This window comes from Falco punctatus, assembly GCF_963210335.1.
Source record: "Falco punctatus genome assembly, chromosome: Z".
Classification (NCBI taxonomy): Eukaryota; Metazoa; Chordata; class Aves; order Falconiformes; family Falconidae; genus Falco; species Falco punctatus.
The window spans coordinates 59875315-59902922 of record NC_137586.1 but is presented as its reverse complement, the minus strand read 5'-3'; the positions used below and the strand labels follow the sequence as shown (position 1 = coordinate 59902922).

Below are 27608 nucleotides of genomic sequence, written 5' to 3'. Positions count from 1 at the left end.
GCTGTAACCATTTTGTGCTTATTGGATAGTTTGCACTCTCTTATGAGCAGAAGTAGTCAGCTGGCAATAGTAGAAGACAAAGCAAAAAATGGATGGAATCCACAACCCTTTTCTATGTGGCAGTAGGTCCTTTGTTCATCCACTTTCATTTTTTTCCTTGTCTCATCAATATGTACAAATCAGATGCTAAATCAGAAAGTAGATACACTCTTAGTCCTTTATAAATGTTTTACATTGTAAAAGGCAGAAAGTTAAATGAGGGTAGGGAAAGGTCTCTATCTTTTCTGACTGGCAGAAAAAGGACCATGCCTAACTGTAATTGCTTATTGGGTGTAATTCTGTTCAAAGGCATTGACTTGGCAGACCAGTCTTGCCAGAGCCCAGGCTAGTGTAAAAGCACAGGGTATTTCTTGTGTGGCTGAGATGCAGTTCGCAGCATGTGTGAATGAAGGAACAATATGTTGTTACAAGATTAGTAAATAAAGAGAAAAAGAAATACAAAGAAAAAGAAAAATAAAGTCTTACTGGCATATAGCATACGTTCGGGAATTGGGGAGTGTGTGGTCTGTGATAATTTCGTACTCTTACTGTCCAGTTCTGTTCCCTGATTTATCTCAGAAACCTTTTTTCACAAGTTGGAAGTAAGATGGCAACTTGAAAGGACAGGATATGAAATCGATCAGAAGAGGATGTCAGAATGACTTCTGCAGTTACGGGAGTGCAGCTGGACGCAGTGCGGTTACTGCTTCTCTCTGCCTTGTTCCTTGTTCACTTCCTTTGTGAAGTACACAAGCACATCATTGACCTCTGGCAGCTGATGCTATAAATGTGTCCAGTGAGTGCACATTCCAGTGTAGTCCTTCACTGCCGGTTGTCACCCACCTCTCTGATGCTTGGAGCTCATGTGTGCCTTCTCTGGAGTGAGGCTTCACTGTCCCTCATTAAAAAGACAAAAACTTTTTTTTCTTTTTTTTCCTCACTGCCTGATGAAACTTGCTCTCTGAAACTTAGTTTGATTTTATTTCTAATTCTCAGCTGTGCTAAATGCACTGGGAAATAAATTACAAAGCCAATGTTACCTCATGTTCTGCAAACTAGCTCCCTGAGGCATTTCATCTCTGTGCACACTTGAGACTTTAGTGTGCTGCAGCAGGGCTGTAAAGTGCCTAAACAAAACATTATTAAGTTATTAAAATGAAAATAAAATAATAGTAAAAGAACAGGTTAAAAGGGAGAGAAACTCTTCCAGCCAGGTTTCTAGGCAGATCTGCCAAGTGCCACATATCCCTGGTGATGCGCATTTGGCAAGCAGGTCCTGGACTCCTGATGCAGTCTGCAGGGAGGCGGCAGGGATTGCCCGGTGATTCATTCTGCCCACCGAGCAGTGCTGTTCTCCCCGCTGGACGCCACGGCCAGGGGTGTGGAGGGAATAGAAGCGGGACATACGCTGCTCCCCTCTGGAGGGGTCCCTCACCACGAAGCAGTAAGGCAGCAGCAGTGGGGTTTAGCTCCAGGCATCATTTCTGGGGTGAAACACGGTGCAGAAGCAGGCATGGAGAAAGAAGAGGAGGTTGCTTTGGGCTCCTTTTGACCATTGAGCCGTAGCCCAGCTGAAACTGATCTGTCAACAGCAAATTCTAGTCCTCTGTTAACGCAATCTTGCGCTCCAGCTTCTCATTGCTCCTTTTCTGTATTATGATCACCCACTAATAGGGATCTTGAGTATTGTTTTTATTATTTTTTGTATTAAATTCTTGCTCACGATCTCCACTGGTATGAGGAGAGTTGTGCCTGTTGTGAAAGGACCTGACCAAACTTATGTTTGGCTCTTGAAGCATCTGTTCAGAATTTATTGAGAGAGGAAGAAAGTAAAATTGTGTGTTTTACTGAATTCTATTCAGCTGTTTTTCTGTGCATTAAAATAATAATTAAAAATCAGATTCAGGTCAACTAAAGGTATTCCTAAATTCATGTTCAATTCTTTGAGTGGTTTAGGCAAAACAGTTGCAAAAGATGAAGCAGTCATTTCAGCATTTAAAAAGAAAATTAAATCTTTAAGAAATGTTAATTAAATTATGAGTTAAGCTTTTCCAAAACTAAAAGTTACTTGCACAGCAGTATTTATTCATCCTACACACCACAGTTAGTTCTTCCAGCCAATTCCAATGGTGACTGCTTCAGTGAGGAAATGGTCTTGTGCAAGCCCCTGCATCCAACTGCATGAAGAGCTTTGGGTGAAGTTCAGGTTACAGAAGCTACTCCTGGTGCTGACAGATCTCCTGGCTGTGCAGCTGCTCAAAATCCATTGCAGAAAGCAAAACTGGATATTGAGATTGCAGGAACAGCAGATAAATCCGATAATTGGATGTACTGCTCATCTCATTTCCCTAATTAGATATTTATGTGGCCTCGTACTATACAAATGACTCAGTCTTCAGTGGTTATCTACCCTCAGCAGTGCAATACTGCTGTTTTTAACCAAAGAGAACCTGAGGCAGGACAGCATACAGGAGATCTGTTATTAGGCCAGCCCTGGACAGTGTTGTTAAGATACCTAATCTACTGCTCCATGCCTTGTTTTCTCTCACCGAGGCTGTCTATCTACCTTTTTGTTGCAGGCCATAATGGACAAGAATGAGTACTATTAAAAAAATAATGTGGACAGTCATAGTAGGGTCTAACTTCATGTGTTTCTTAATGCATCTCATTCTTCAGGTGTCTCAAAATGCCTTGATGAGCTCCTGCTTCTTTATGTTAAAATTGTGCAGAAGCTTGCTTCTTGGCAGGAGAAGACAAGGTAGACAGGGTAACAGGGAGCCCCGGCAGTGTCAGCAGTACTGACACTGATCGTCAACTGATGAGTCTCAGCATATATGTAGTCAGGTGCTAAGTGGCTGGGAGGAGCAGTACTCAGTGCATTCAAGTTCCTGATAAAAGGTCTGCAAGTGTGGGGAAAGGCTTCATTGCACTTTGCCAGCGGGTAAGTTAGAGGGGCAGAGCCTTACAAGCTGTCTTCTGTTACTTATCTTTCCTGCTGTGGGAGCTCTGAGTCAAAGGAGCGCTGCTCTGAAGAATGCCATCTGGGTGGAAAATAACACAGACTTGAGTTGTCAAAGCCTTAGACCAAAAAAAGAAGAGTGTGGAATACTTGCCTCCATCCTAAGATTAGGACCAGTATCTTACAGCCCCTAGCTGCAAATAGTAGAATGGTAGGACTCCATACAGGTATTCTGCTGAGTGTCAATGACAATGTTTCACGCTGACCTGCAAAATCCTTCAGAGAAGGCTGGAAACAAAAATGAGAGCAGTTTTGTAGATGCTGGATGTAACCTTTCCAGCCCGTTCCAAACCACCTCTGCAGGACGTTTATCGGTGTTGTAAATCTAAGGCTTACTGACAGGGCAGGGGGATTTACAGTACAAAAACCTAAGTTATTTCCTGAAAGTGTAATAAGTCAGTGGCAAAGGCAAGTGTTTTGCACTGACACTCGTGTGAGACTGCTTTTGGGTCATCAGTGGTTTGGTTAAGCTCATAGGAACATTTGTTTACACTGAGATTTTTACTGTGTTCCAAGAGGATGTTTACATTTTCTGCAGTCTTAATGGGTACTGAAAGGTCTGGAATGTGTCTTTAGCTGAAGCAGACATTGATTGCATATTGCTAGTGTTACAAACCTTGAAAGCAGTGCAACTTCATTCTCTTACTTGTTCAGACAAACCCATCTTGGCTATGTGGCAGTTATGAGAGGAGCTGGCTTTTCTGCCGCCTGTAGTGTTGCTGTGTGCTCCCAGTACTGTACACTGGTTTTGTGGGATGGGGGAAGCCTTTAGCTCAGAGACCAGTTTGTGGATTTGAGGAGAGTGCTACAAACGCTTCTGCAGAAGAGGTCCACCATCATCTCTGTGGAGACTGGGAACCAGGTGCTAGACAGAGGAGCAAGATCCTGAGTGGGCTCAGATCCTGGCAGTGACCAAGCTTTGTGGGAGCATAGGCAGTGCCTCTGACTGCTGCTACCAGTCACATCAATGTAAACCAGCAGACATCAACAAAGTTAATAAATGAATAAAGCAGTGCAGTCAAAAGTTGATTTAATTACCTGTTGGTTCTAATTAAAGTGTTGAGTGCCTTACTGGATTTCATATCAGAAGAGTGGTTGGAATACTATATGTATGTATGGGTAAGGTATAGGAGGTACATGTGCATGTATGCATTAAAAATTGAGTGAAAATCCTGCTAGCAAAACAAAATAATGCAGGTGAACGTTATATGCTGAAGACTCAAAATTGGAGGTTCTGCTTCAGTAAGGCAGTGTGGCCGTCTATTACAAGAGCTGGGATGCCAATGTTAACCGAACCAAAATGTTGGTTTTACAGTTCATTAGCACCTTGGTGAAAATAGCAGCTTGCACTGAGCAGTCTGAAAAAAATTGTTTCTAGAATGCTCTGAGCCCCAGCTACAACACTGAGGAAAGACAGCAGATATTTTGTCAGTCAACATTTGTTTGAATGGATGGACTTGGGGATAGGAACAAAGTATTTTCTCTTTCAGTACTTGCACAACACTGTGAGAGCAGGGAACGGTTGTTGTTTCAAGACAATTTCTGTTTGGCAAAAACATACGGTGGCCTGACACATAGAGGATCTATATAAACTAGGTCTCCAGTAAGCTCTTTCACACATTTACTCATTCCTTCTTTGGTTAAACGATTGCCGGCAGCATGCTTGACAGTTGTAAATGTAAGGGTCCTGCACATCTCTCTGTGGACAAGACCTGTTAGCAGCATGAGCGGGTCTGGGCACAGATATGCACAGCTAGCTGATTCTTGCTTATCCTGACAAGAGGAATGTAAAAAATGTGCCAGCTTTCCAGGGTCAGAGGCTAAAATATGGATGTGTTTATTGCATATTTTGGTTGTCCCTTTAATAGACAGTTTGACACATTCTTTCGGTGAACTTTCTGGAAGACAAATAGCTCAAAATGGACACAGGAGAAATTGCTCCTGTCAGGATTCCCATACATGTAATTACCTTCAGGTGTCAAGTGTACTTAGTAACTGTTGATTTTTTTTTTTTTTTTTTTTTTTTTTTTTTGCTGTTCAGACATTTATACCTTGTTTTCGGTGAGGTATTTGATTTTATTAATGTGGACATTCTTAAAGGGAGGACAGGAAAGATCAGTTGTTTCAGACTTTGCTTTCCCTTATGAAATGGCTGGTATCGCATTGTAGATAATTCTTTTGAAGATATGCTTTTGGTCTACTTTTTTGGTCAGCCGTGTGGAAGGATGCCTAGATCTCCTTGCATAACTTAAGCACTGAAAGCTGCTCTTAAGCCTCTCCTTCTGTGTGTATGATAGCTAGATCATTATGAAGAACTGTTTTGAGCTCCTTTGTTCCTTTGCTTTTAAGTTTCTTGTGTGTGACATGCTTAACAGTTTTAGAAGTTATTAAATCAGCTAATCTACCATGGTGCAAAAACAGTGGCAAGACGTGCTTCTTAAAATGACTAGCCTGGGAATATAATTGTCAATACATACTACTCTGCATTCAAATGAATACTCAGGTTTTTTACAGCAGCAAGCAGCTAAAGGAAGGATGAAATTATTGTAGTTGTAAGCCAGAAGTCTCAGAACTGAGAAGAGAGCAGTGCTGAGAAAACTTAGTATGAAATCTGTGTTGAGTATGTCTGGCTTAAAGTTTTCCTGATGACTGGGGTTGAAAATTGTGGACCAAAAAACCTGGGAGAGACAATTTAGTCAGTTACAGAAAGGAAAATGGATGTTTTATTGTGGATGCACATATTCAAATAAAATCAGTGATAACACCACTACAAAAATAATTCAGATTAGTTTGTATCATATGCAGCCAGCTCTTAATAATTTATTTTAACATTAGATAACCTTTTGCTGATCAGGGACCACTGGAATGTTGGAATATCACAACTGTTGTTTGACAGTCACGAAGTGTGACTGGTTTTCCATATCCATGAAAAACTGGAGACCACTATTTTTTTAGTCTACATGAATGCAATCTCAAAATGACAGAAGGAGAATATTCAAGCTAATTATGGAGGAAATTATTGGCTTTGTTCATATAGGATCCCCTTTAATATTTGAAAAAGTGGTTTAATGATGTGATCTGGCATCCATTCTGCAGTGCATCATCATCATCAAACAGAAAAAAAAAAAAGAAAACAGAAGAATAAAGCCCTCCATTGGTGTTTTTACCTAAGGGCTGCTGAGAGCTGATTATTCTTCTAATCAGGACGATCACAATCAATGCAGACAATTAGCTACGTTAGGTCTTTGCTGATTTCTTCTGTGGCCCTAAGCGTCAGGTGGTCTTGAGCACTCTTGAATCCTATCAACAAGTATTTGAGTAATACCTGTTTTGCTCCACCTGTTGTCATTAAGATCCTCTTTTCTTCTATTGAAGTGTTTGGTTGTGTGCATGCTTATTTATATTACACTGATCCCAGAAGGCATTAGCTGTCCTTCAAAAGAGAAAGCTTACTAGACTGAGCAATAGAGAGTTTAAGTTTCAGGTGTGTAGTATAAAATTGTAGACACTATCTTTATATACCACAAATGTGTACCTAATTCTGTATTGTTATCAGTAACATTTCTATATTTCAACAGTCAGCTACATAAGCGAATATACAACTTGGGCTTGTCATGGGTGAACCTCTGTGTCTGTAAATGGCCACATGCTCCTTCTGCCAGCAGCCTGCTTCAGTCATTAATTCTGTTTTTTCTGTTACTTTTGCATACAGCTGATGCTGTTCTGCTTAATGGGACTTGTCTACCCAGTGGTCTACTTGATATCTGTTTGAACTAAATATTACAGTTAGTAGGCCTGATTTCATCCTATTCAACCCATGTATTTACATGCTGAAACCAGGGAATTGCTCCCTGTTTTGCCCCGCTGCAGCAAAAGGTGAAACTTGACCCAGCAGTTCTTGCAGGGTGGATGTTTTTGTCTACAGATAACTGTGTAACTGAAGTAAATTGCAAGCTGTCACATTAACTTAATAATCCCTTCTCTCTGCTGTATTCATATAACCTCTTCATAACTAAACAATGCTTTCCTTCCTTCAGCTTCTAGTCTCCTTTTGTATACTGTGTGGTTTACTATTGTTAAAAAAATGAGACAAGACCAATTGTATTTAAAATGTAAAAGGCATGTTTAGCTTATAGCTAATACAGGCAAAGAAAAGGTAGACCACAGAAGGTGACTGAACGGATAATTCACCTCAACATGTGCCATGACTCTCTGAAGCCTGTTGGTACTATTCATGTATATTTCATAATATTTCTTTAGCATAAAAATTATGATGAAGTGATGAAAAAAATGGGGAATTTTTTTTTTTTCAGAGTATGTATTCCTGTAGTTATTATTGAATATAAGAATTTCTTCTTGGGACAATCTGAGAGTTTTACACCAAATTTAATCCATTCTTAAAAGTAATTATTTATGTCAAGGTGGTTCTTTTTCTGTATTTGTTGACGAAGACCTCAGCTTGCTATGTGGCCGTGTTTTAGCTGTGTGATCTCACTGCCACTGGGACTGAACAAAATTCTGGGAACAGGAACTGTTTTTTGTAGTGTTGGATCACAGTATGGAGATTCTTCAGTTTTATCTACTTTGAAGAATTTAAGTAACAGTGTTCAGCAGACAAAATATGTAATTTTAAGGGTATAGAAATGAGTGAAACAATGTTTAGCCAATCAACCCCAACATATTAAGAAGTCATCTTCTCTGTTGTGCTGCACTGGAAAATGATCTCTGTGTTTCAGGTTGAGAAGTTTAAAATAATTTATTTTGAAAGGGAGAACAGGGTTCAAATAGCCTTAATGCAAGTTTACTCATTTGTAATGCATTAAAAAGTAGATATTCCGTACCCCATGTGTTATGAGCACACACATTTTAACAGGCTCTATGTTTCTATGCAACACACACATACATAACTCATACTAACCAGCAGAGCTGATTTAGTCTCTTGCTGTCTGGGTATTTAATCAAGAGCATCATCTCAGCACATAAAAGCGAAAAAATTAAACGGGTGAAGTGAATTAAGCTTTAATGTTTGGACACATAAGAATTACGTGCTGCCACATGCATTCAGGTTACTGGTAAGATCAATGGGTGCTAGAGTCTCAGGTCATTTTTTATCTTGCTTAGTGTGGGGATAGTGGTGGTGATATCATGACCTTCTAATGGACCAAAGAACCATATTTAAAATGTTAATCCTGGTAAGAATTTTTTCTTTTGTGCTAAAAAAGGTGCCCGATTATTAAAGTAAAAGCTTTTTAACCCTTTCCCTCTGTGGAGTAAGAGTCAAATACTGACCGCTAAGGTATCTGTAGTTCAGTTTCCCAGAGATGGAATAATTAAATAAAAGTCAGAAGAGGTATTACTGTAATAATTGTTGTAATGAATGATTCTCAATATGAAGTTACTCGTTATCATGCTTCATATCATTAAATGCTGTGTTCACACATTCCTCTTTGGCTGAGGTAGTTCTCCTCTGACATCAGCATAATAATGAATAATTTTACACCACTCTGTAGTCCATGCAGATTCACTGCTTTGTTGAATGCTTTCTGCACAGTTAGCCCTCAATTCAGGAAAGCATTTAACCATTTACCTAAATCCTTTGGCTTAGTATGTGCTTAATTCTAAAGCATCAGCTTAATTGCTGTCTTGAACAGAGCTGCTTATTAGAACAGAGGACCCTAATAGCCACATATCTGTAACCTTTTGGGAACTTTAGAGATACTGTGTCAGGATGTATTTTTTACATCAGTCATAGCTACGATTTAAATAAAGAATAAATATTCATGCACTGTTACTTGGACCATTCTTTAATCTAACAAAAGATCTCTTATTATATATTTGAGTGCATTTAAATGCCTAAGTTAAAACATGCCAAGGTGTATGGGGGAAAATGCACTAAAAAGCTGAAGATGCTTGATCATTAACAGAACTAGTATATAAACAAAGGTAAAATAAGTGATGAAATGGGGAAAAATGTAGTTAAACAGCTTGATTCAGCAACTCAGCAAAAACAGTCTAATAGCTTAGCAAAAGGCAGTAATTTTCTGTTGACTTTTTTCTTTCTGTAATCCAAAGAACTGTTAACCTTGTTTTAAAGGATTTGGAAGGTTCAGGCTTTGTTTCTTTGATGTAAAAGCTAAAGTAGATAGATAAATTACTAGATTTAAGTTAATATCATAATAAATTAAAACTTCTATGATGATATATTTAAAACCAAGATTTGTATTTCATTTGACTTATTTAATGTACAAAATTACATTAAAAGTAAAAAAGAAAAAAAGTTTTTTTCCACTTCATTGATGAAGGGAAAAATTAGGGTATCAAAGCAAATGGCCTCCAGCTGTGCAGCACGTTTGTCTGCAAGTTTGGCGAACACCAAAGCCTGAAATTGCCTTTTGCTGCTGGGAACTTGGAAGGCATGATTTAGGAGAAGATTTTTTTATGAGAGAAGGAAGTAGAGGTCTCTACAGATGTTTCTTGCCATGCGGTAAGAAAAAGTGGGTGTAAACAAGTTTGACTATTTTTCACTGTAAAATTCTTGTAGCACACCTTTGGGTATAGATAACCTCCCAACAACCTTAGAAAGCAAGCTTGAGCAGTAGAAGAGTTTTCCTAAAGAATTGAGCACCTGATTATGAAGTGTACATCTCTAAAAGCACAGGACAAGATGAGCAATATAAATGTCTATTGAAGTGCAATAAAAGACTTTTCGGTGGTATTATTTTTGTTATGAGCCATAACATGCAAGGTGAAAGGACAAATCTTGGGGTCTGTATTCTATTTCAGTTAATCCTTAGCTAAACTTGTATTGCAGACAGTAGGAAACTAAGCAGCCTTCATTTGTCTAGGCTTTTTTATGTAGCAGCCTCCTTGGAGAGCAGGTGAGATATGTTCAAACAGAGATTTTAGTATATTGTTTTATGTAAGGTTTTATTTTGCTTAAAATTAGATACTGGAATAATGAAAATCAAGATCTAACTTTTCTCCAATTAATAAATCTGTCTCCAAAAAAGAACCTTGTCTCTGAGGGTTGACAAGGTACACTCTTGCCTCTGATAGTTACAGGCAGCGAAGGTGAAAATGTTCAACTGATAAACATTTGAGGACTAGGCACTTGTGATCAGCTTTATCATTTCTTACCACCCTTCTTCTAAGCAATACAGCATCACAGATTATATGTTACTTTCTTAGCTATGAAATTCATGGTAAAATTGTATCTCTGGTAGAAGTTGTCAGGTATCAGGCTCAAATGCACAGGAGCAGGTAAGCTGCACAACTTGGCAAGCAAACTGTACAACTCGGTGTCCACAGACTAGTACACCTAATTCCAGAAGTTTCTGGGGGTTCAAAAAATGATCAGACCTGGTCAAGAAAAATCCACCATTCTCTGTTAAGCACAGAGAGCCTAAACCTCTGGCTATGCAAAAGATTGGTGGCTGTTGTGAGAATACACTGGGGAGATCTATCTGTGTAGGTATTTAGTGTAGTCTAGACATCTTCCATTGGCCAGTGTTGGGACTGTTTTGTTGGCCTTGATGGGAGTTTGCTCTGAACCAGGATGAGTACTGTCATTGCTTGCATCTCACATTCTGTAACTGGGATTTTACCCACGCAGTTGGTCTAAGTTGTATGTGCTGTCTGTCTAGCCTCAGATTATGTGTTTATGCTCCAACTATGTGCTTAAGTTATGAACGCTTCGTTCTTGAATTGTAGGGTCTGTTTTGTTTCCGTATTGCTAAACTAGTACTTAAGATTAGGAATGAAAGGAAGAAATAGCTCATATGCTCAATAATTCATTTTAAGATCAAAGGAGTGATGGAAGGCTTCCCAAAAGACTAATGGATCTTGCCCAGCCTATGCAGTCCCTTCCTCATACCTGCCTGCTGCTGTCTTTATAGTAAGTAGGAAGAAGAAAGGAGGGCAGGGGAAAAAAACTTCCGTTTAATTTGTCTGTGGTATTCTCTGCTTATCTTAAACCTTAGTGTCTGTACTTTTAAAAATAGTTACTCTGGTTTATGCAGACAAGATCATTGTTCAGTTGTGAGTGAAGTGATCTCACTACTGGTTGAAGATTAGAATTCATTTAAGATTAATTTGGAAACACTTTTAGACAAAATGCATTAGGGAAATTAAAAGAATAGCTTCAGTTTTACCTCTCTGAATTTTTTGATTGATCTGAGAGCAGTGCCTTCTTCTGCTCTCTATTTTTCTCCCTATATGAATATTTTACACATGCATATGAAAGTAAATGATCAGGTTTTGCACCTTTTATCAAGTCGAGCTTCATTTATACATACTGAAAAATTGTTTTTGTGACTTTTGAAGAAATAAATTCCCAAACCCCATAATAGGAACCATATTATGGGGACTTTGTAATTTGAAAAGGGGACAGGGCAGGGAGGGGATAATATAAAAGCTGCATTGAATTCCACCATTTGTCAATCTCATTCAGTCAAAAAAAAAAAATTGTTGCCCATCAGATTGTAATCTTTGTAATGTCTTAGGTGTTTTATAGACTAATTGGCAGCTTTTCAGATTATATTTGTAAACCGAGAAACTGATTTGGATCAGGACCTGCCTTGTTCATATGATATACAAAGCTTAAGATGAATTTCTCTAGGTAAAAAACATTTTTTTTAAGTCCTGCTGTTCAGAGACCAAGTGTATCAAGATTAATCTTGAAGGAAAATTTTATTGTCTGTGTGCTCTAAGTCTTTTGAAGAAATAACAGGAATTAAAAGAAAAAAATTCTAACATTTGTAAAATGTGCTTCTTGGTGCTGCTGCAGCCTGTCATCTAAAACTCTGCTTGCTCTTCTTTTGCTAGTTTGCCCAGCATAAGAGAGAAACTAATATGGAAAGGTAACAACAACATGGTTAAATTACTAGATTTCACCATGGAACTTTCTCCAAAATGCTGTTTCTGTGTCAGGAAAGGAAATATTTTTCCTATGGATCTCTTAAATAAACACAAGGCAATTGTTTAGCAAGAAATTTAAATTCATCGATTGAAGCCCTCTTTCCTGAGAGTGAATTGTCTGCAAATATAGTTATGCACTTGTTAGCTATTCTAGCTTTGTTTTTACGTGAACCAGTTCAAATAGCTTCTGAGAATGTATTTTAATATATAGGTTATTCATGTTAATAGCAAGTCATGTTTTGATGCTGGTGAGTCTGTGATTGCTGGGTTTTTATCCTCTGTGTTTTGCTCAGGCTATTTGATACTGCATCTGGATTCATTCCTTTTAGCTGGAAGGTGTGTATTATGACCAGAGCTCATTGAAACATACACAGTTGAAATATAAAAAGACTGTGAAACATCTTGAGGATTAGTTTCATTTTATACACTTACATATTGGGAAATTAAGGGGTAGTTTTTTCCAGTTACAATTCATTAGGATGTCAGAGTCTCCAAATTCTAATTTGATCACAAAATATTTATATTGAATTTGTTGACAGATTGATAGATTAGTAATAAACAGCTATAGCTTAATGTCCTCGAAAATTATTTCTAATGCAACAGCAAGTGTAGGTGTATATGCAACAGACAGGCATTTTTATCAGAATGTTTCTTCTCAAATACTGCCCATATATTTACTTGCACAAATTGATGCAGCATTTTTTCCCTAGGAGTATGGAAGAGATGGATATTTGAGCTTATGAGTTAGCCATCACTCTGCTTTTAATATATTAGTGGGATAATAAATTTGCGAAACTGACTCCTGTTACGTACACTTCCTCATGGAAACAGACAGCAGTTTATCTCAATTATTCAGTGTGCAGGTCAACATGCTTGTTGGGCAAGTGTTCTTTTCTTCATTTTGTGAGTGTGAGAAGCAAGACCTTTCTGCAGATAGGGCATTGTTCTCCATATCCGTTAACAGATGTCAGCACATGCCTCAGGCTTACAGTAACCCTGTCTATATACCAGTCACAGAATCACATTCCATCCAGGCTGATAGACTGTGTCTTCTGGGTTAGACACATGGTCAACACATGTTGTTAGAGTCCAGTTTTCAGACTTTTTAGTAGTACTCCTACCTGTGGGGTTTTTTTAATTATTATTTTATTTTGGTTTGTTAGACTTTAAACTCTGAATAGGTTTTTTTCTCCCACATGTGTTTGATAGTAAAGTGTGTGTTAGTACAGCAGAGATCAGGTCAGATTTTCTCGCTTTTCTAAGGTATATGCTAATGAATCAGAAAACTGCAGTTTTTCAGTATAGGCCAGAGGTAGCTGAGGTGGGGTTTGTATTTTCAAGCAAAAGCATGGAATAAAAGATGAAGCTGGCATCTTGTGTGGTGTTAGTGACTAAAGCAGATAAATGGAGAGTCATGCATGGATGGTGCTGATGACCATGTTTAAAAATATGAGGGCAGTAATTACCAGATCTCCTCATGCCACCTCAGATAAAGTGGGATAAATGTTGCTGGTGAGCTCCAGAGTAGTACAAATGTGAACACAAGTAATAAGCTTGTGTTCACAAATCAACAAAGAGACAGCTTCAGCTCACACATTCTGGATTCACCGTGTGGATATAGGCTCCAAACACAAATATCAGGCTGCCTTTAGTATCTGGTTGTGTATGGTATCTTTCAGATTATGTTACTAGGGTCTTCAACACTGAGGTTTGTCTTGTAAGTCTTAAGTGATGCCTTTAACAGCATAGTTACTCTTCCTTTGCCTTCCCCTCCCTCCTTCACTCTTCATCCATCTCTACAAGTTAAATGCCCACAGCAATAGAAAATCAATAAGCAGGTAGAGTCTGTAGTCATGGGGATTAAAGCTATCGGAGCTGGGACAGCTGAGAATGAGAGCCTAACCTCTTTGGGAGCAATGCTGTGACATGTTGAACCACTTTATCACCCTTATCATCCACTGCATGACTGTGTCACCCAAGCCCCCAAGATGCAATGCATGCTTCATGTCAGAAGTTGCAGCAAAAGAGAAATTCTGAGAGATCAGGTGAAAGTCATGTGTGCCAGCTTTGAACACATTTTACAAATACAGAGTCTGAGGTAACAGTTTTAATAAACAGAATGAAAAATGTCCAGCTCATCGATTAGGAGGTGCAGAATGATGGGAAGTTAAGTGCGTGAGGGTGTTGGAGTACTTGAGAATCTCTGGAGTACTCCGATTTATAGGTGGGAAATAAATGTTGATTTGTTTATTCCCTCCCTCCCTCGTATCTTCTCAGGGAAGAGCAATTAGTTTCTATTTTTTAATGTTTGCATTATCATTGAACATATATCTTTCTGCAGTGCCAGCTATAAAAAGCCAATACAGGACCCAGCTGTACAAATAAAAACAGTTATGACTGTAAGGATAAAATTATTAACAGTAAGTGGAGTAAACATGGTTTTGCAGAATTTATTTCTTAAAGAGCTTTTAAGCATAAAAATAAATAAAAGATGTGTCTATACTTTAAATTCAATGTCATTGCTAACTGTTATGATGCAACTGAATTATTTGTTCAGCAACAGAATCAGAGAAAAAGGTATTTCAGGTCTTTCAGGTTAATGGAATTAACACAACATGTCATTCAGAGAACTCTTACATTTTAAATAAGCTATATCCTTTTCCCATTCAAATCTAGTCCTTTCCTCCTGTGTTTTGCAGTCTTTTTTGCCTTGATTTTGCCTGTAGAATCCACTTCCTTCTGAGTGCAGGCTTTCTTTGCAAAGGGTGTGTTTGAGGGAACATTAGGAAGTTTCCAACAATCAGATTTTATTTAAAAAAAAAAAAGGTGGAGATTTTTAAATTTTTATTTTATTTTATTTTCCAGAAAGTCAAAGACTTTTAACCAGACGGGTTTTGAGGAAGTTTCTTGGTTCTGGAAGTTAGGAGAATTAAAAGTTGGTCACCTGCAGGATACCTGTAAACTTCAATAGCTTGATTCTTCACAGCTGCTCAGTAATTAATGAGTTCTTTACTTTAAAAACCTAAATGCTAGCTCAAACTTATTTGTTTCACATTTCTTCCCATGTTCTAGTCCCTATAGCAGATCATTTGTCTCATTTAAATAGGCAGTATGAAATACCAGATACAATGGTAACTGATCAGAAACTGTTATTTAACAAGAAAAAACCCAGCCCTCCGAACAGGAAGGCACAATGTCTGTCTTGTACTGTTGGCTGATAAGAAGGGCTAAAGACATGAGATTCTCCAGGGAGACAAGTCACATAAAACTGACTCTGTTCTTGCTGATTTTCATTTGTTTGTGGTTTTTGCTTTCGGACCCATCCAAGCAGTGTGAAAGATCTCCCAGGCAAGAGGGACGTAAGCAGGAATAAGAGAGGAAGGTAAGATCTCTGACAGATGTATATGAAGTGAAATGCAGGGAGATGGCTCAGCGCTTTGAAGAAATGTGATAGGCTCTTGCAGCCAGTTGTGAAACAGTAATTTGAAGTCTGATGAACTCTTTCAAGTGCAGGAGCCTGATTCTGCTCAGCTGTGTAATTGTGATGGAAGGCAGCCAGCTGAAGGCAGAGACCTGGGCGCAACCTTTTGGGAGGCTTGTTCTGGCAGAGTGGGTGGGAGAGTAAAATGAAGATTGATAATGAACTAGTAATAAGTGGCCTTATTATAGTAATAAGTTTCCCATGGAAGCCCGGTGATTGCAGAGAAGCCTTAGCTGAGAGCATGTGACCGCATCTTATTTTGATCAGCTGTAGCACACAGCAAAGCTGTGTAATTATCATAATCTAACAATTAGCCTGGCATCCTTTCCCAGTGTTTAATTACTCCAATAAATGGTAATTGAATAGAGGACTTAATGACAAGAGAATAAGTTTCTTTCTACATTGTGTATTTAGCTTGCAGTCTTTTCTAGGAATGATTTTTGAATAGTGTTTTTTTGAACAACAGCCTTGATTAGTTGTTTCTCCTTTGTTTTGTCAGTCAGTATTTTGCTTCCTACGTAGTGTTTTCTCATGGTGTTTTGAACTTGTCTTAACTTGTGAAACTGTAACCTAAGGACTGAAAGGTCATAGAGAGCTCCTGTATATTACAGGAGTTTTTTGTTTGCTTGGGTAGCAATATCCTGCTAGAGATCTAAAATATCACTGGCTTGCTACTGTTAGCAAACCCACTTCTCTTAGCATCTGGAAAACGTTGAATTTTCTTTTGGTTTGAATAGAGCTAAAATTAAAATAGCGCTTTGATTACTTCATTGTTTGTGCATCAGTATCATTGTTGATGTCAGCAGAGCTATGGGAACAGAGTTTATTAAATGTTGTGACAGAGCCAGTAAAAAGAGCAGAAAAGCATTGAAGAGGTTATTTTTGCATAGCACAGAAATAGCATTTTTAAAATTATCTGCAGTAAAATGGTACACTTAATCCCACAACCCCTCAGATACTTAACAACCGCATGATTTCCCCCATCACACTTAACGGTTTTAAGTTATTTGAAATGCGGGGGCTTGCTTGAACTGTGTAAAAGAATGACAAGGCACAAGTTACCCTGCTGTGTTCCAGCCACAGCTTATGAGTTGAGTGGAATAGCCTAATGTGCTGCACTTGTCACCTAAACAGAGGCAAAAGCTTGTGAGCAAGCTCAGTAGTGTGGAATGGTAAATAACTGACTTCACCATGTCCTAAGAGCAATTTATATGTTGTTCTTTTAAAGGATGTTAACATTTTCCAGAAAATGTTTGGGTTTTGTGTATTATTGCATATACAAATACCTACACTATTTTCATTCCTCTGTTATTAATAATTTTAGCAAATAGTTTCATAACTAGCTAATAGAAATCAACTTAATTTACAAACTATTTATGTATTCTTCCAGTTGAAGTTTTTCCTATGTTTAGTACTTTTGTGAGAGGTGTTTCTATATTCCAATAACATTTAATCTGCTGGCAGTCGTTTCTGTATTCTAATAGAAATATTTAATCTACCGGTGCTTCAGCCTTTTGGTATATTTATGGGATCTTCTGATCTGGCTGCTTTTTTCATGATGCTTGTATGAATGGACTTCTATCTGGGACCTCTCAATCTCCGTTAAATTTAGTTAAATTGGCTTAGTGGCTGTGAAAGCAAAAAGGAGGAGCTGGGTGAGCAGCAGTTACAGGGGTATGGACATGTGCTGCTCAGAGAAGCCTTTTTTTACTTAGGGAACAGAACAAGTAACTTTTTGCTATGCTCTTTCTGGAGAGCTATGGGTAATTATAGTTTGTATTTACCCCAAGAATAAATCGATTCAGTGAATTTTGTTAATGTTGCCTTGCATTTCAGATTGCAATTTGAGAGCAAGGCAGCTGGTGTAAGGTGTTTAGCAACGGCAGTGTCCTCTGTGCATTGGTGTTACAAGCTGTGCAGGCTCCAGGCAGCAGAATTGGGGCATTTGCATCTGATCCCTTCTAATGCACGACTGAAGACCAGAATTTTGTAAATCATTGTTGGAGCAGTTATTTGAAGTCTTTTCTGGTTCACAATGAAGCCTTGCCACATACATTTGACAGAACAGACTCCAAATAAAGAAAGGTTGACATAGTAAAAGCAAAATTTTCCAGTACACTTACCTTGAAGCAGAGCATCTGGTGTGTCAATTTTGCAGGAAGGGTGATAGAATATAACTAATAAGATTGGTATGGGAGGCAACAAGCAGAAGCTATTGCATTTTTTTATCTATCTAAATGGTAATGGTCAATTAGTGTTATTTGTGCTGTTCTTAACCTGGATTTTTATAGTGCTTATTCCAAGCAAGCAAGAAAGAAAGAAACAAGAAGCAAGCAAACAACACTGTTATTACATTCTAAATATCTGTTTAAATAAATCATCACTTGTTTCAGTGACCAGCAAAGTTATTAAATTCAAGACAAGCCACTTATGCTTCAGATAGGCTTAAAACGATGAAGAGAAACATGCACACAGACTGTGTACTTTCACTTGTGTTAATGGATAAACAGAACACAGAAGACATTAATTACTTTGAAATGTTTTGCTAGTCTTGTGTTTCTGTGGTTAAAATTGCCATGAAGTTCTTTCTCTGCATCCTCAATACATGGAAATGTCATCGCTGGCACTTGACACAGAAACATCCACATGATTGTCTTTGCTGGAAACAGTATGCGAGTTTTGTGTAGCGAGCTGATGTTCGTTGGTTATGGAAACGTTTAGGTTTGGAAGGTACTTTTACTATCCACCTCTGTTTTCAAAGTGACTTTTAAAGCCCTACTGCCCAATAGCTAGCTTTGTAGTATGCACGTTTCCAAGACACTGTTTGAATGCTACCTGACAAAAAAAAAAAGGTTCATTATATTTGAGGAATAGCTGTGTTTTGCTGTCTGTAAGCCAGAGTGCACAGACACAAATGACATTCTTGCTAAAAGGTTTGTAGATCCTCTCAGAGTTTTGGAGAAGCCTTTTGGGCTGGTTTCTAAATGTTCTTTTATGCAAAATCCAGATAGGACTGATTTTTTCCTTGTAGTGGGATTTCTATGAAGACCCTGATCACTGCATGGTTTCAGAAGGGCATGGGAGTCCAGATGAGGATCTGCCAGAACAGCTGGAAGACCTAACCTAGAAAAGGAAAAACACAGGAGTAGCATTACTAGAGAGTGTTGGAAAACAAGCTTTCTGTTCTGAGTGGGAGTGCAAAAAGGGACAAACTTATTAAACCTTAAATGCAGACAACAGGAGACTTGTTATTCTGGTTATCTCCTCCAATCTGTTAATGGATTCCACCTTCCCTTTATATGTTGTGTTCCTTAATATATGTAGGTGGCTTTGGTACACATCGATAGACGCTTTCATTTGAAGTGGAACTTTTGTTTCACTCTAATACCTGACATTACACTATTTATAAGAGGGTTTCAGCCTGTAAATGTTAAGTGCTTTTCTCTCTGTTGTGGTTTTAAATTCTTGGAAGTGTGTTTCTGAACTGTTTCCTCTAATGGCTTTGAGGAGTATGAACTGATGGATTTTTTTGTGAGTTGTTCATGGCCATCCCTTGCCTTTCTGTTCACATTAGAGGTCTTTGTGTTTCCTCTTCAAGAGGTAAATACAACACACTGCCTTGTAGCTAGAGAGAAGCGAGAATGGTCTCAGTTTGCTCCAGGAGGCACACTGGACATGTTGTAGCCCCTTTTGGAAAAACAAAATTAGTTCTACAACTCTTCAGTACGCATGCTGAGGTTTTGATTACTGACTTCTTTAAGATATTACAAGAGGAGAAATAAATACCAGCTTTCTGCTTCTTAGTTGGCTAATAATCTCTTTTCAGTATTGCTGTTACTATATGGAGTGAAGAGACTTCATTTCAGAGCTGCTTGGTAAATACCTCGGTACATTTTTCCATGGAGCAGGTTCACCGCTGTGCCAGGAGTATTGGTTAAAGGCCAGTTTAGATCACTTAAAATATGCACCACCTCCTTCCCTTTTCAGACATGTAAATGTAAACACTTTCTGGCTACAGTGAATGACTGTGGAATGAAAATATTGGGAGGGCAGGGGAGCTGGGAGGGAAGGATACTGGGGTAAAGAGGACTTGGTTGTGTGCTTCGCCTGCAGACCTGCTTTTGTATTTGCTTGGTTTTTGCTTTCCACCTGTTTGACAGGCAAGGGTGTGCTGGGGCGAACGAAGACTCTCAAGTGTTTCAGCACTTAAGGAAGCAAAAATAAGAATGAATCTACTAAAATACCAGTGATCAAAGAGGACAGTTGTGTTGTGGTTTCGCAGGAGCGCAGTAGGGGACTTTGGCAGCAGGGAGTCAGATGACCTCTGTGTGCGGTGTTTGGTAAAAGAGCTCACTGGTGCAGATGACAAGGTTGATTTCATTGCTAACAGGGATTTAAAGTGTGATCACAAATTTAGTTGCCTATCTTTTTGTATTTATCATTTCCATTATCATAGACTGTGCGGTCGGATTCTTTCCTTCAAATTCAGCTGTTCACAGACTGTGTCTGGGAAATGTCTGTCTAGACTCTCCTTTTGGTTAAAGGAGAAAGACAGCTGCCTCTGGAGTGTGCTCCATCTCATTCCAGCCTACCTTGGGCCTAAACAGGCCAGATGAGTTGGACTGGAGAAGTTCCTGTTTCTCTCCATTGACTTAAGAGAGAATGTGGAGAATCAGTTCACATAAGGCTGTAAAAGTCTGATGTTAAGGAGACCACTCGGATCCTGAATGTCTGCATTTACGTCAATGTAGTTGTGAAAGCATATAGTCTCTGTCACAAAACCGTAATCTGGCATTACTGTGAAGGCACAGGCTGATACAAGAGGTAACCTTGAGAATCTCTTGAGAAAATTATATTGTCTGTCACCTGCATGGTTATAAAAAAAGCATGCACACACGCACAGAGATAAAATATATATTAATTTTTACTTACTAAAACTGTAATTAAAACCCCCTAAAAAATAATAGAGCTATGGTTGCCAGGATGTGGCTTCTCTATTCATAATTTAGAAGATACTCTTTTTCATTACCTGTAAGAAATGGCATACTGTTAACTGATACAGAGAACAGACACCAACTTGAAAACAATATGTTCTTGTAAATGTGTTGATAGTACCTGTTCAGGTGACAGTTTTTGAAAGCACTGGTGTGCAAAAGTATATTTTTAACTAACGGTTCAGATACATGTAAATTCTCCTGGAAGAACTGTGGTACAGAGAGACTTTTCCATGTTACAGAATGGAGCCATGAGACTGTGCACTGGCTGAAATTATACAGATACATCATGCTTTGATGCATGTTCAGTTTTTTGTCTTTAAAAAGCTATTTTATTGAAGTTAAATTATTGTAGGGATATGAAAAGGTGTAGTTAGCTCTGAATTTATCCTTGGAGGGCCAGCAGATCATTGCTTTTTCTCTGAAATTAGATAGAAGGATCCAGATGGCAGATTTCAAGCCCATCAGGTGTTTAAAATATGCCCCTCAGCTAAAAAGAAGTATTATAGTTAAATCTGTCATGGCCTTTTTATTGCTCTGTGGTACACTTGACAACTGGAGCCGTCAAAGAGAGAAGCTACAAGTAGCTCAGTCAGCCTGAAGTGGAGTAGGTCAGTGGTTGGTTCCTTTGGCTGCCCCAGGGAGTTTGATAGACGTACAGACCTGGTTTATGGAATCATTAAATCCATCATGGTATAAGCTCCCATGGAGGCAGTGAATTTGTTCCCATAGTTTCATCCAGATACTGTGGTAGGTGTTAGAGAAGTAATGTAAGTGTAATGTGGAGGGGAGGAAAAAGGACACCCTCTCCACCCCCAACAAAACAAGAATCTCACATCTCTAAGGAGTCCTCAATGATAATAACAACAGTAATAAATAAAGTGCATCTGGGCTCGTGCCTTGCGCTGCATTTCTCAGCTGGCACTCATTCAGAGCTGTCACATTAGGCTGAGTGCTGATAATTCATATCCCAGAATCCTTTTATCTGAACAGAGAGCAATGTCTCCACTGTGTATTTTTGGCAAAGGAGATGCACTGCTTTTCAAATATCTTTAAAAAGCAGTACAGGCTTTTCTTTGCATCTTGACAAACTGCTGCTAATCATGAAGAAAGAGGAAACCTGTTTGTGCTCTTGTAATAACTAGAAGTACTTGCAGTCAAATCAGCTATAAGCACAGGGGTGATTACTGCCTGATTCAGAGAAGAGGATTTGTTTGGGTTATTTATTTGCATGCATATGTAGATGTTTATATAGACACTGATTTGGGGAGGCTGATACAATTTTGGCTTCTTTGCTGCTTCTTGCTTCTTTCTGCAATTAAAAAAAAAAAAAAAAAAAAAAAAAGGCAAAATACAACCAAATAAAGCAGACAGTTTCTTTGTTTATTCAATAAGCCATAGGGAAAGATAGCCTATATCTTGGGGTGTGTTAGCAACAACTCATTTTGTAAGAGAAGAGAGCAAAACCTTTATCCAGAAGGTTGTATGATTATAGTTCTGCATAAGCAGTCTCTGATAGCTCTGGTGAATTGTAAGGGTTATTTTTGAGAGTCGATGTGCATGGCTGGAGTGAAATTAAGTGCCTTTAGTGATGCCCATCTTATGAGAACATTACCCTGCAACAAGGTCATCCTGACTTAACTGTGCTTACGTCTGAACTCTTCCTGTGATTTCAGATTCCAGCGGGGCGACTACCACATCGATGTCTGCATCAATGACTACCTGGATGTGTTCTGCCCTCACTATGAAGACTCAGTGCCAGAAGATAAGACCGAACGCTATGTTCTGTACATGGTGAACTTTGATGGCTACAGCTCCTGCGATCACACCTCCAAAGGGTTCAAAAGGTGGGAGTGTAATCGGCCACATTCCCCGAATGGACCATTGAAGTTCTCGGAAAAATTCCAGCTGTTCACACCCTTCTCGCTAGGATTTGAGTTCAGGCCAGGCCGGGAATATTTCTACATCTGTGAGTATACAGAGATTTACCACTGTTGCACAGCAGGTGCAAGAAACCCAGCTAATTTTTCACCTAGGCTTTGTGCAAATACAGCGGGCCAAACCATATATAATGCAGATGTCTCACAGTGAATGCAGACTTAACCATCCCCAGATAGATTAGCTAGAAATCTAGCTAGTGAAAATAAGATTAAATCACAGCTTCTTTTCTCACATGAAATAGCATAGCAGCCTTGTTCACTGAACCGTGGCTGACTTTTAGAGCAAAATGCACTATTACATTTATTCCAGCACTCTGAGGAGGAGGAGGGGGCAAGAAGGGTAGGAGGGAAGCTGTCCCCAAAGATGAGAAAAAATAATTAATCTTCTGCATGTGAAATTCCTGAATTTTCTTATTTGGTCAGATGAAATACTCTTTGTAATATTTATCACCCAAGGAAAGTGGGGTCTGCCAAGTTTGTAAGTGGTGTAGCTGCTGATGTCAGTAGTCCAGTGGTATTTATAGTTATATTTACTTAGGATGAATACTTCTAGCATCAGACCAAGTGGCTCCTTTTTTAATTCCTCCCCTTTTCCCCTCCTGCCTTTTTCTTGGACAAGCTGTTGATGTCAGCATGGGCGACAGGGGGTGCCGTGGGAGCAGGTGGCAAGCAGAGGAGGATGGATGGGTTCTTGCACTTTCCCACTTGCTCCCTGAAGCAACGGGGAGCACCCTCCCAGGGCTCGAGGGTCTCCTCCGTGGAGGCCTCCATCAGGGCTGCTCTGGGCACCCAGTGGAGATGCAGGATGACATCTGAGTCTAAGGAAGTAAAAAAAACCTGGGAGGTTAAAAAACAGTGGGTTAAGCAGACTGATTCCCTGACCCCACTGTGCAGTTGATTCTGCTTCAGCTGTGTCATCTCTTTAATCCTCCAGCAAAGATCTTATTTCATCAGTTTGGTTTGTACCTGAATCTTCCACTCCTAACAAGTTTTGCTTGCTCGCTTCAGCAACGTATTTTTTTCCTGTTTTTAGTGTCAGACTAGAGAGTTGAAAGCTTTAGACAAGACTGTAGATCCCAATAAATACTGCCTTCATATGTGTAGCTGGCCTTTCTACTGTGAAATGGTCATTCCACCTCATTTCACTGAGTATATGTGATCCCTGTTTTTCAGCCTCATTTCTTCAGCATTGAGATTTTTCTTTGCCTTTCATAATCTGTAGGGAAATACATTCCTAGTGGATAGTTTTCCATTCATTTCTTTTTCTTCCAGCAAATAAAACCCCCTAATGAGTGGTGGTTCAGCATCAGAAGAACAGTGCCTTGTTCCTGTGCTGAAGTACAATAACAACAACAATAATAATAATAATAAACTGAAATGTTACTTAAAACTGTTTTTTAATATGGTTATGAGAAGTTGTGTTATCTGTCAGAGTTACCTGGATAATGTTGTAGGATAAATAAATCTGCACTGTGTAGAACCAGTCCTGCTTCTGTCAGGACTTAACTCACAAAAGCTTCCCATTAATTTCAACAGGAGTTTTGTGTCATTCAAACTCTAATACTAGGCCCCCTCGGAACACTGGATTTTTGGTGCCTTTTTTTTTGGTTGGTTTTGGGGTTTTTTTATTCCATTCCTGAGCATCATCAGTAAAACAAGCAGGAGTACTTAACTAAGGAAAGCAATCTTTACCGTCACGTGATCACAATAAAATGTAGCACAGGGATGGCATCAGTAGCTGCAAGCATGAAAAACCACCCAACCCCACAAAAAAAAAACAACCTACAATAAAAAAATGTGTTTTCTAAAAAAAGAAAAAAAAGGAAAGAAACTAAAGGTGAAAACCAAACATTAAAGTGAAGGAAAAAAAATACGAGAAGTATCAGCTTGCTCTGTCTAGCTAATGGCTTCATTGTTAAAACATACAAAAGCCATTGAACTCTCAAGCAAGACATTATTATTCAAATACACCCAGGTTGCTTATGCCTGGTTTTCTTCATTTGTGGTTAAATTCAATATTTCACTAAAAACCATTATGTGTCTTCTATAACATTCATTTAACGGAGTCATTTAACTGTCAAGGGCTCCCTTCAAAATAATTGTTCCAAAGTGCTTTAAAATATGAAGAGTTTTATGATATTCAAATGCATTTAGATGGAATTATTTTTTTTTAATGAAAGTTAAAATAGCAAAAAAATAGCAGCAAAGAGGTGTTCATGTACTAGTAGCTTACTGGCCTGGTACTCACTGAAATCAAATTTTTAGGCACGTTTCAGAGACACAAAAGCACTTTTCCTTCTTTTCTGTAATTTATTTTTTGCCTTCATGTTTCACTCTGCTGAGAACAGTAACAAGGTTGGCATTGCAGCAGTTGCAGGGAAGCACTGTACACTAAGTTAATTACAGGTAAACCTTCTCAGGGGAGAGTTGTCCATCCTGGGATGTTTTTATCTTAGTTTCTTGAAGAAACAAGCTGGTGAGATGTTGTTCCTTGTTTCCTCATCCAAGCTGTAAACAGGCTTTGGTCCAGGCCGCAGACACCACCCTTGTTACCTTTCTATATCTGCATGTTGAAGAAATCACTCCTTCAGCATGGAAGGTTTCCTTTCCTCAGCAGATCTGAAACCTTTGTCCTCTGTGCAGGGGAGAGGGAAGGCTCACTATGTAGCATCAGTCTGGTATATTCTGTTTAAGGGTTAGAAAATATTTTGTGTAGTCTAGACCTCTGGAAAGGCAGAAATAAGTGGTTGGATAGATGTTTAGCTTAATTGCTGTCTGGTGCTTTTTTGAAAATCTTTGCAGTTTACCTTTTAAGAATGTGACTTGCCTCTTGCTTCAATTATTTTTAGAAAATGCAGTAATTTGAGAAAAATCACTGTCTTTTTTTCTGACCTATTGGTTTGGAAAATGCCACTTTCCTTTGTTATGTCATTGCCTTCATATATTGCTTAGATGAACTTGGATCTCCCTTCTTTGCATGTTCGTTCTAGGAAAATACAAGGAAAAAATATCTTTCTGATACCAAATTTGCATTAAAGAAGAGGAGTCAGCATCACAGACATGCAATCAACAAGTACTGATTGAGTTACTTTTTAAAGAGGAAAAGGTTATTAAATATTTTCAGAGAAATTAACTTTTATTTACTTAGGGGTTGCACAGTAGTGGGCTTGGGAAAGTAAAGATTACATCATGACCTAAAGTCTCAATTTTTACTTAGTTCTTAACAGGTGCCCACCTCAGGTCAGTGTACATTAGCCTGAAAATAGACAAAATAATACTACTGCTGAAACAGAAGCAAATGAAATATAGAGAAAGCAAAACCTAAATATTTGCTGGTACAACAGTGATTTTAATGTCCTTCAGAAGGGAGCATAGGTTTGGGTACGCAGGTTAAGGTGGGACACTGTGCAAGGGGAGACAAACACAAAAGCAAGGAAGGGGTAAAAAAAAAAAGATCCTAAAATGTATAATGTTATATAATTACATAATTCAAAATACAGGTATAATTTTCATTACTTTAATTGTGTGTGGTTTATTTTTATTAATGTGCTAAGTGTTCAATAAAATACTAGTAACAACTTGGCAAATATACATCAGAGCTGTTGAAATAAAAAAAAAATTAAGACATTACTATAACCGGATTGGTACGGATTACTGCAGAGTCCTGACTGCGGTTTCCGAACCAAGCTCCTGTGTCAATTTAAGCTGGACCACATTGCTTTTTTTCTTGAAAACAATGTATCGTTGGTGTAGTGTCAGAAGTTGTACTGATACTAAGCTGCAGCATATGCTTTTTTCTGAGTGATAGGTCCAGTTATTCCATCAAATAATTTGGTATTTGATGTGATTTATCCTTGAAAATCTATGCTGGTTTTATCATGTCCTTCAAGATTTTATATGGATTGTTTATTTAGTCATTTGGTCACTGTTATTATTGTAATTTATATTTGCTTCTACCCTTTTCTCAGAAAGGCCAGGTAGGTTTACCCTTGCTCACAGTTCTCTTGCAGCTCTGCTGTTCTCTTGGAGGTTTTTGCTGGCAGTTAGCGGGCTTTAGGTTAATGTAGCTAAACATAACTTAAGTGGTTCTTTCTCCATTCTTACTGAGAAAAGAGTTAGTTTCATCTTTTTAAAATCCTATTTTCCACCAGGGATTTATTTATGTAACCATTTTTTGTTACTGTTTCTTTCTAGTTTGAGTTCATGCATGTGTCTTTCTCATTTTGTTTCAAAATACTTGTGCTGTTTTTTTTGTATTGCCTTTAATAATGTATCATTATCACGATATATTCATTGTCACCATTTATTTGCATGCATCTGCTGATTGTCAATTCAGGAAACTTGCATTGTAACCATATTGCTCCTGAACACACCAGGATAGTATACTTCTGTGATTTTGATGTAATTATGGTTGCAAATAATACTTTTAATAGTTCTTAAATTTGTGATTAACTTAAGAAACTGAGTTTATGAGGTTGTACATACGGTTGTATATACCCTTAATAACATCCAGCTCTCCTGTACTCCTTTTCCTCATAGAATACATCGCTAGAGAACCTGCTGTTACCTATTTCCTTGATTTTCTTCAGGTTTGCATTTGTTCCCTATCATTCTTGTTTCTCTGCACTATTTCCTCCTTTTCCTGAAATTTTTGACTCTTACCTCCTGAGGGCTTTTCTTCAAATGATGTTCCACCCTAACAGTCTTAGCTGCTGCTTCTATAGGATAACCTGTGATTTTTCATAATTTTGAATATAAAATTATCTCTCTTCTGGTAGCTTGTTCCATCTCTGTGACTGGAAGTCATCCTCACCATGGTCCAAAATCCATGGAACTGTTTGAATCCTGCTGTCATTTTTCTCTAACAGCTGTCAGGTAGCTGGACCATCTCTACAACCATCTGCACACCTCTGGAAGCTTCTCTGATTCAAAAGATCTTAAGGAAAAAAAGAGTAGCAGATAAAAGTGTTTCTAATACCTCCACTTCATTTTGTCTTTCTTTTGCCTGTTAATTAGGTAGGTAGCTCATCTTACCACTAAGGTCCTGTAGCTGAAGTCTTGTTGAGGGAGTAACAGTATCTGATGACAGTTAAGCTGAACTTAGCCTCTCTTCTCCCTTCTGCTATGTTTTGTGAAGTGTGTGTTTAAGTGTTTTGTGTTTGCTTGTGCTGTTATTTTCCTTTAGTTTCTCCTGCAATCCTCTAGCAGTTTCTCTGTTC

The 27608-nt window shown here is 38.5% G+C and overlaps 1 protein-coding gene across 1 annotated transcript in view; it reads left to right on the top strand.

Moving 5' to 3' along the window:
• Positions 1-27608, top strand: part of EFNA5 (ephrin A5) — a 214845-nt gene that overhangs the window by 150645 nt on the left and 36592 nt on the right. Inside the window, exon 3 of the mRNA XM_080371975.1 lies at positions 22126-22418. Within this exon, the coding sequence (XP_080228101.1) occupies positions 22126-22418 (293 nt within the window). The remainder of the gene's footprint in view (positions 1-22125; positions 22419-27608) is intronic.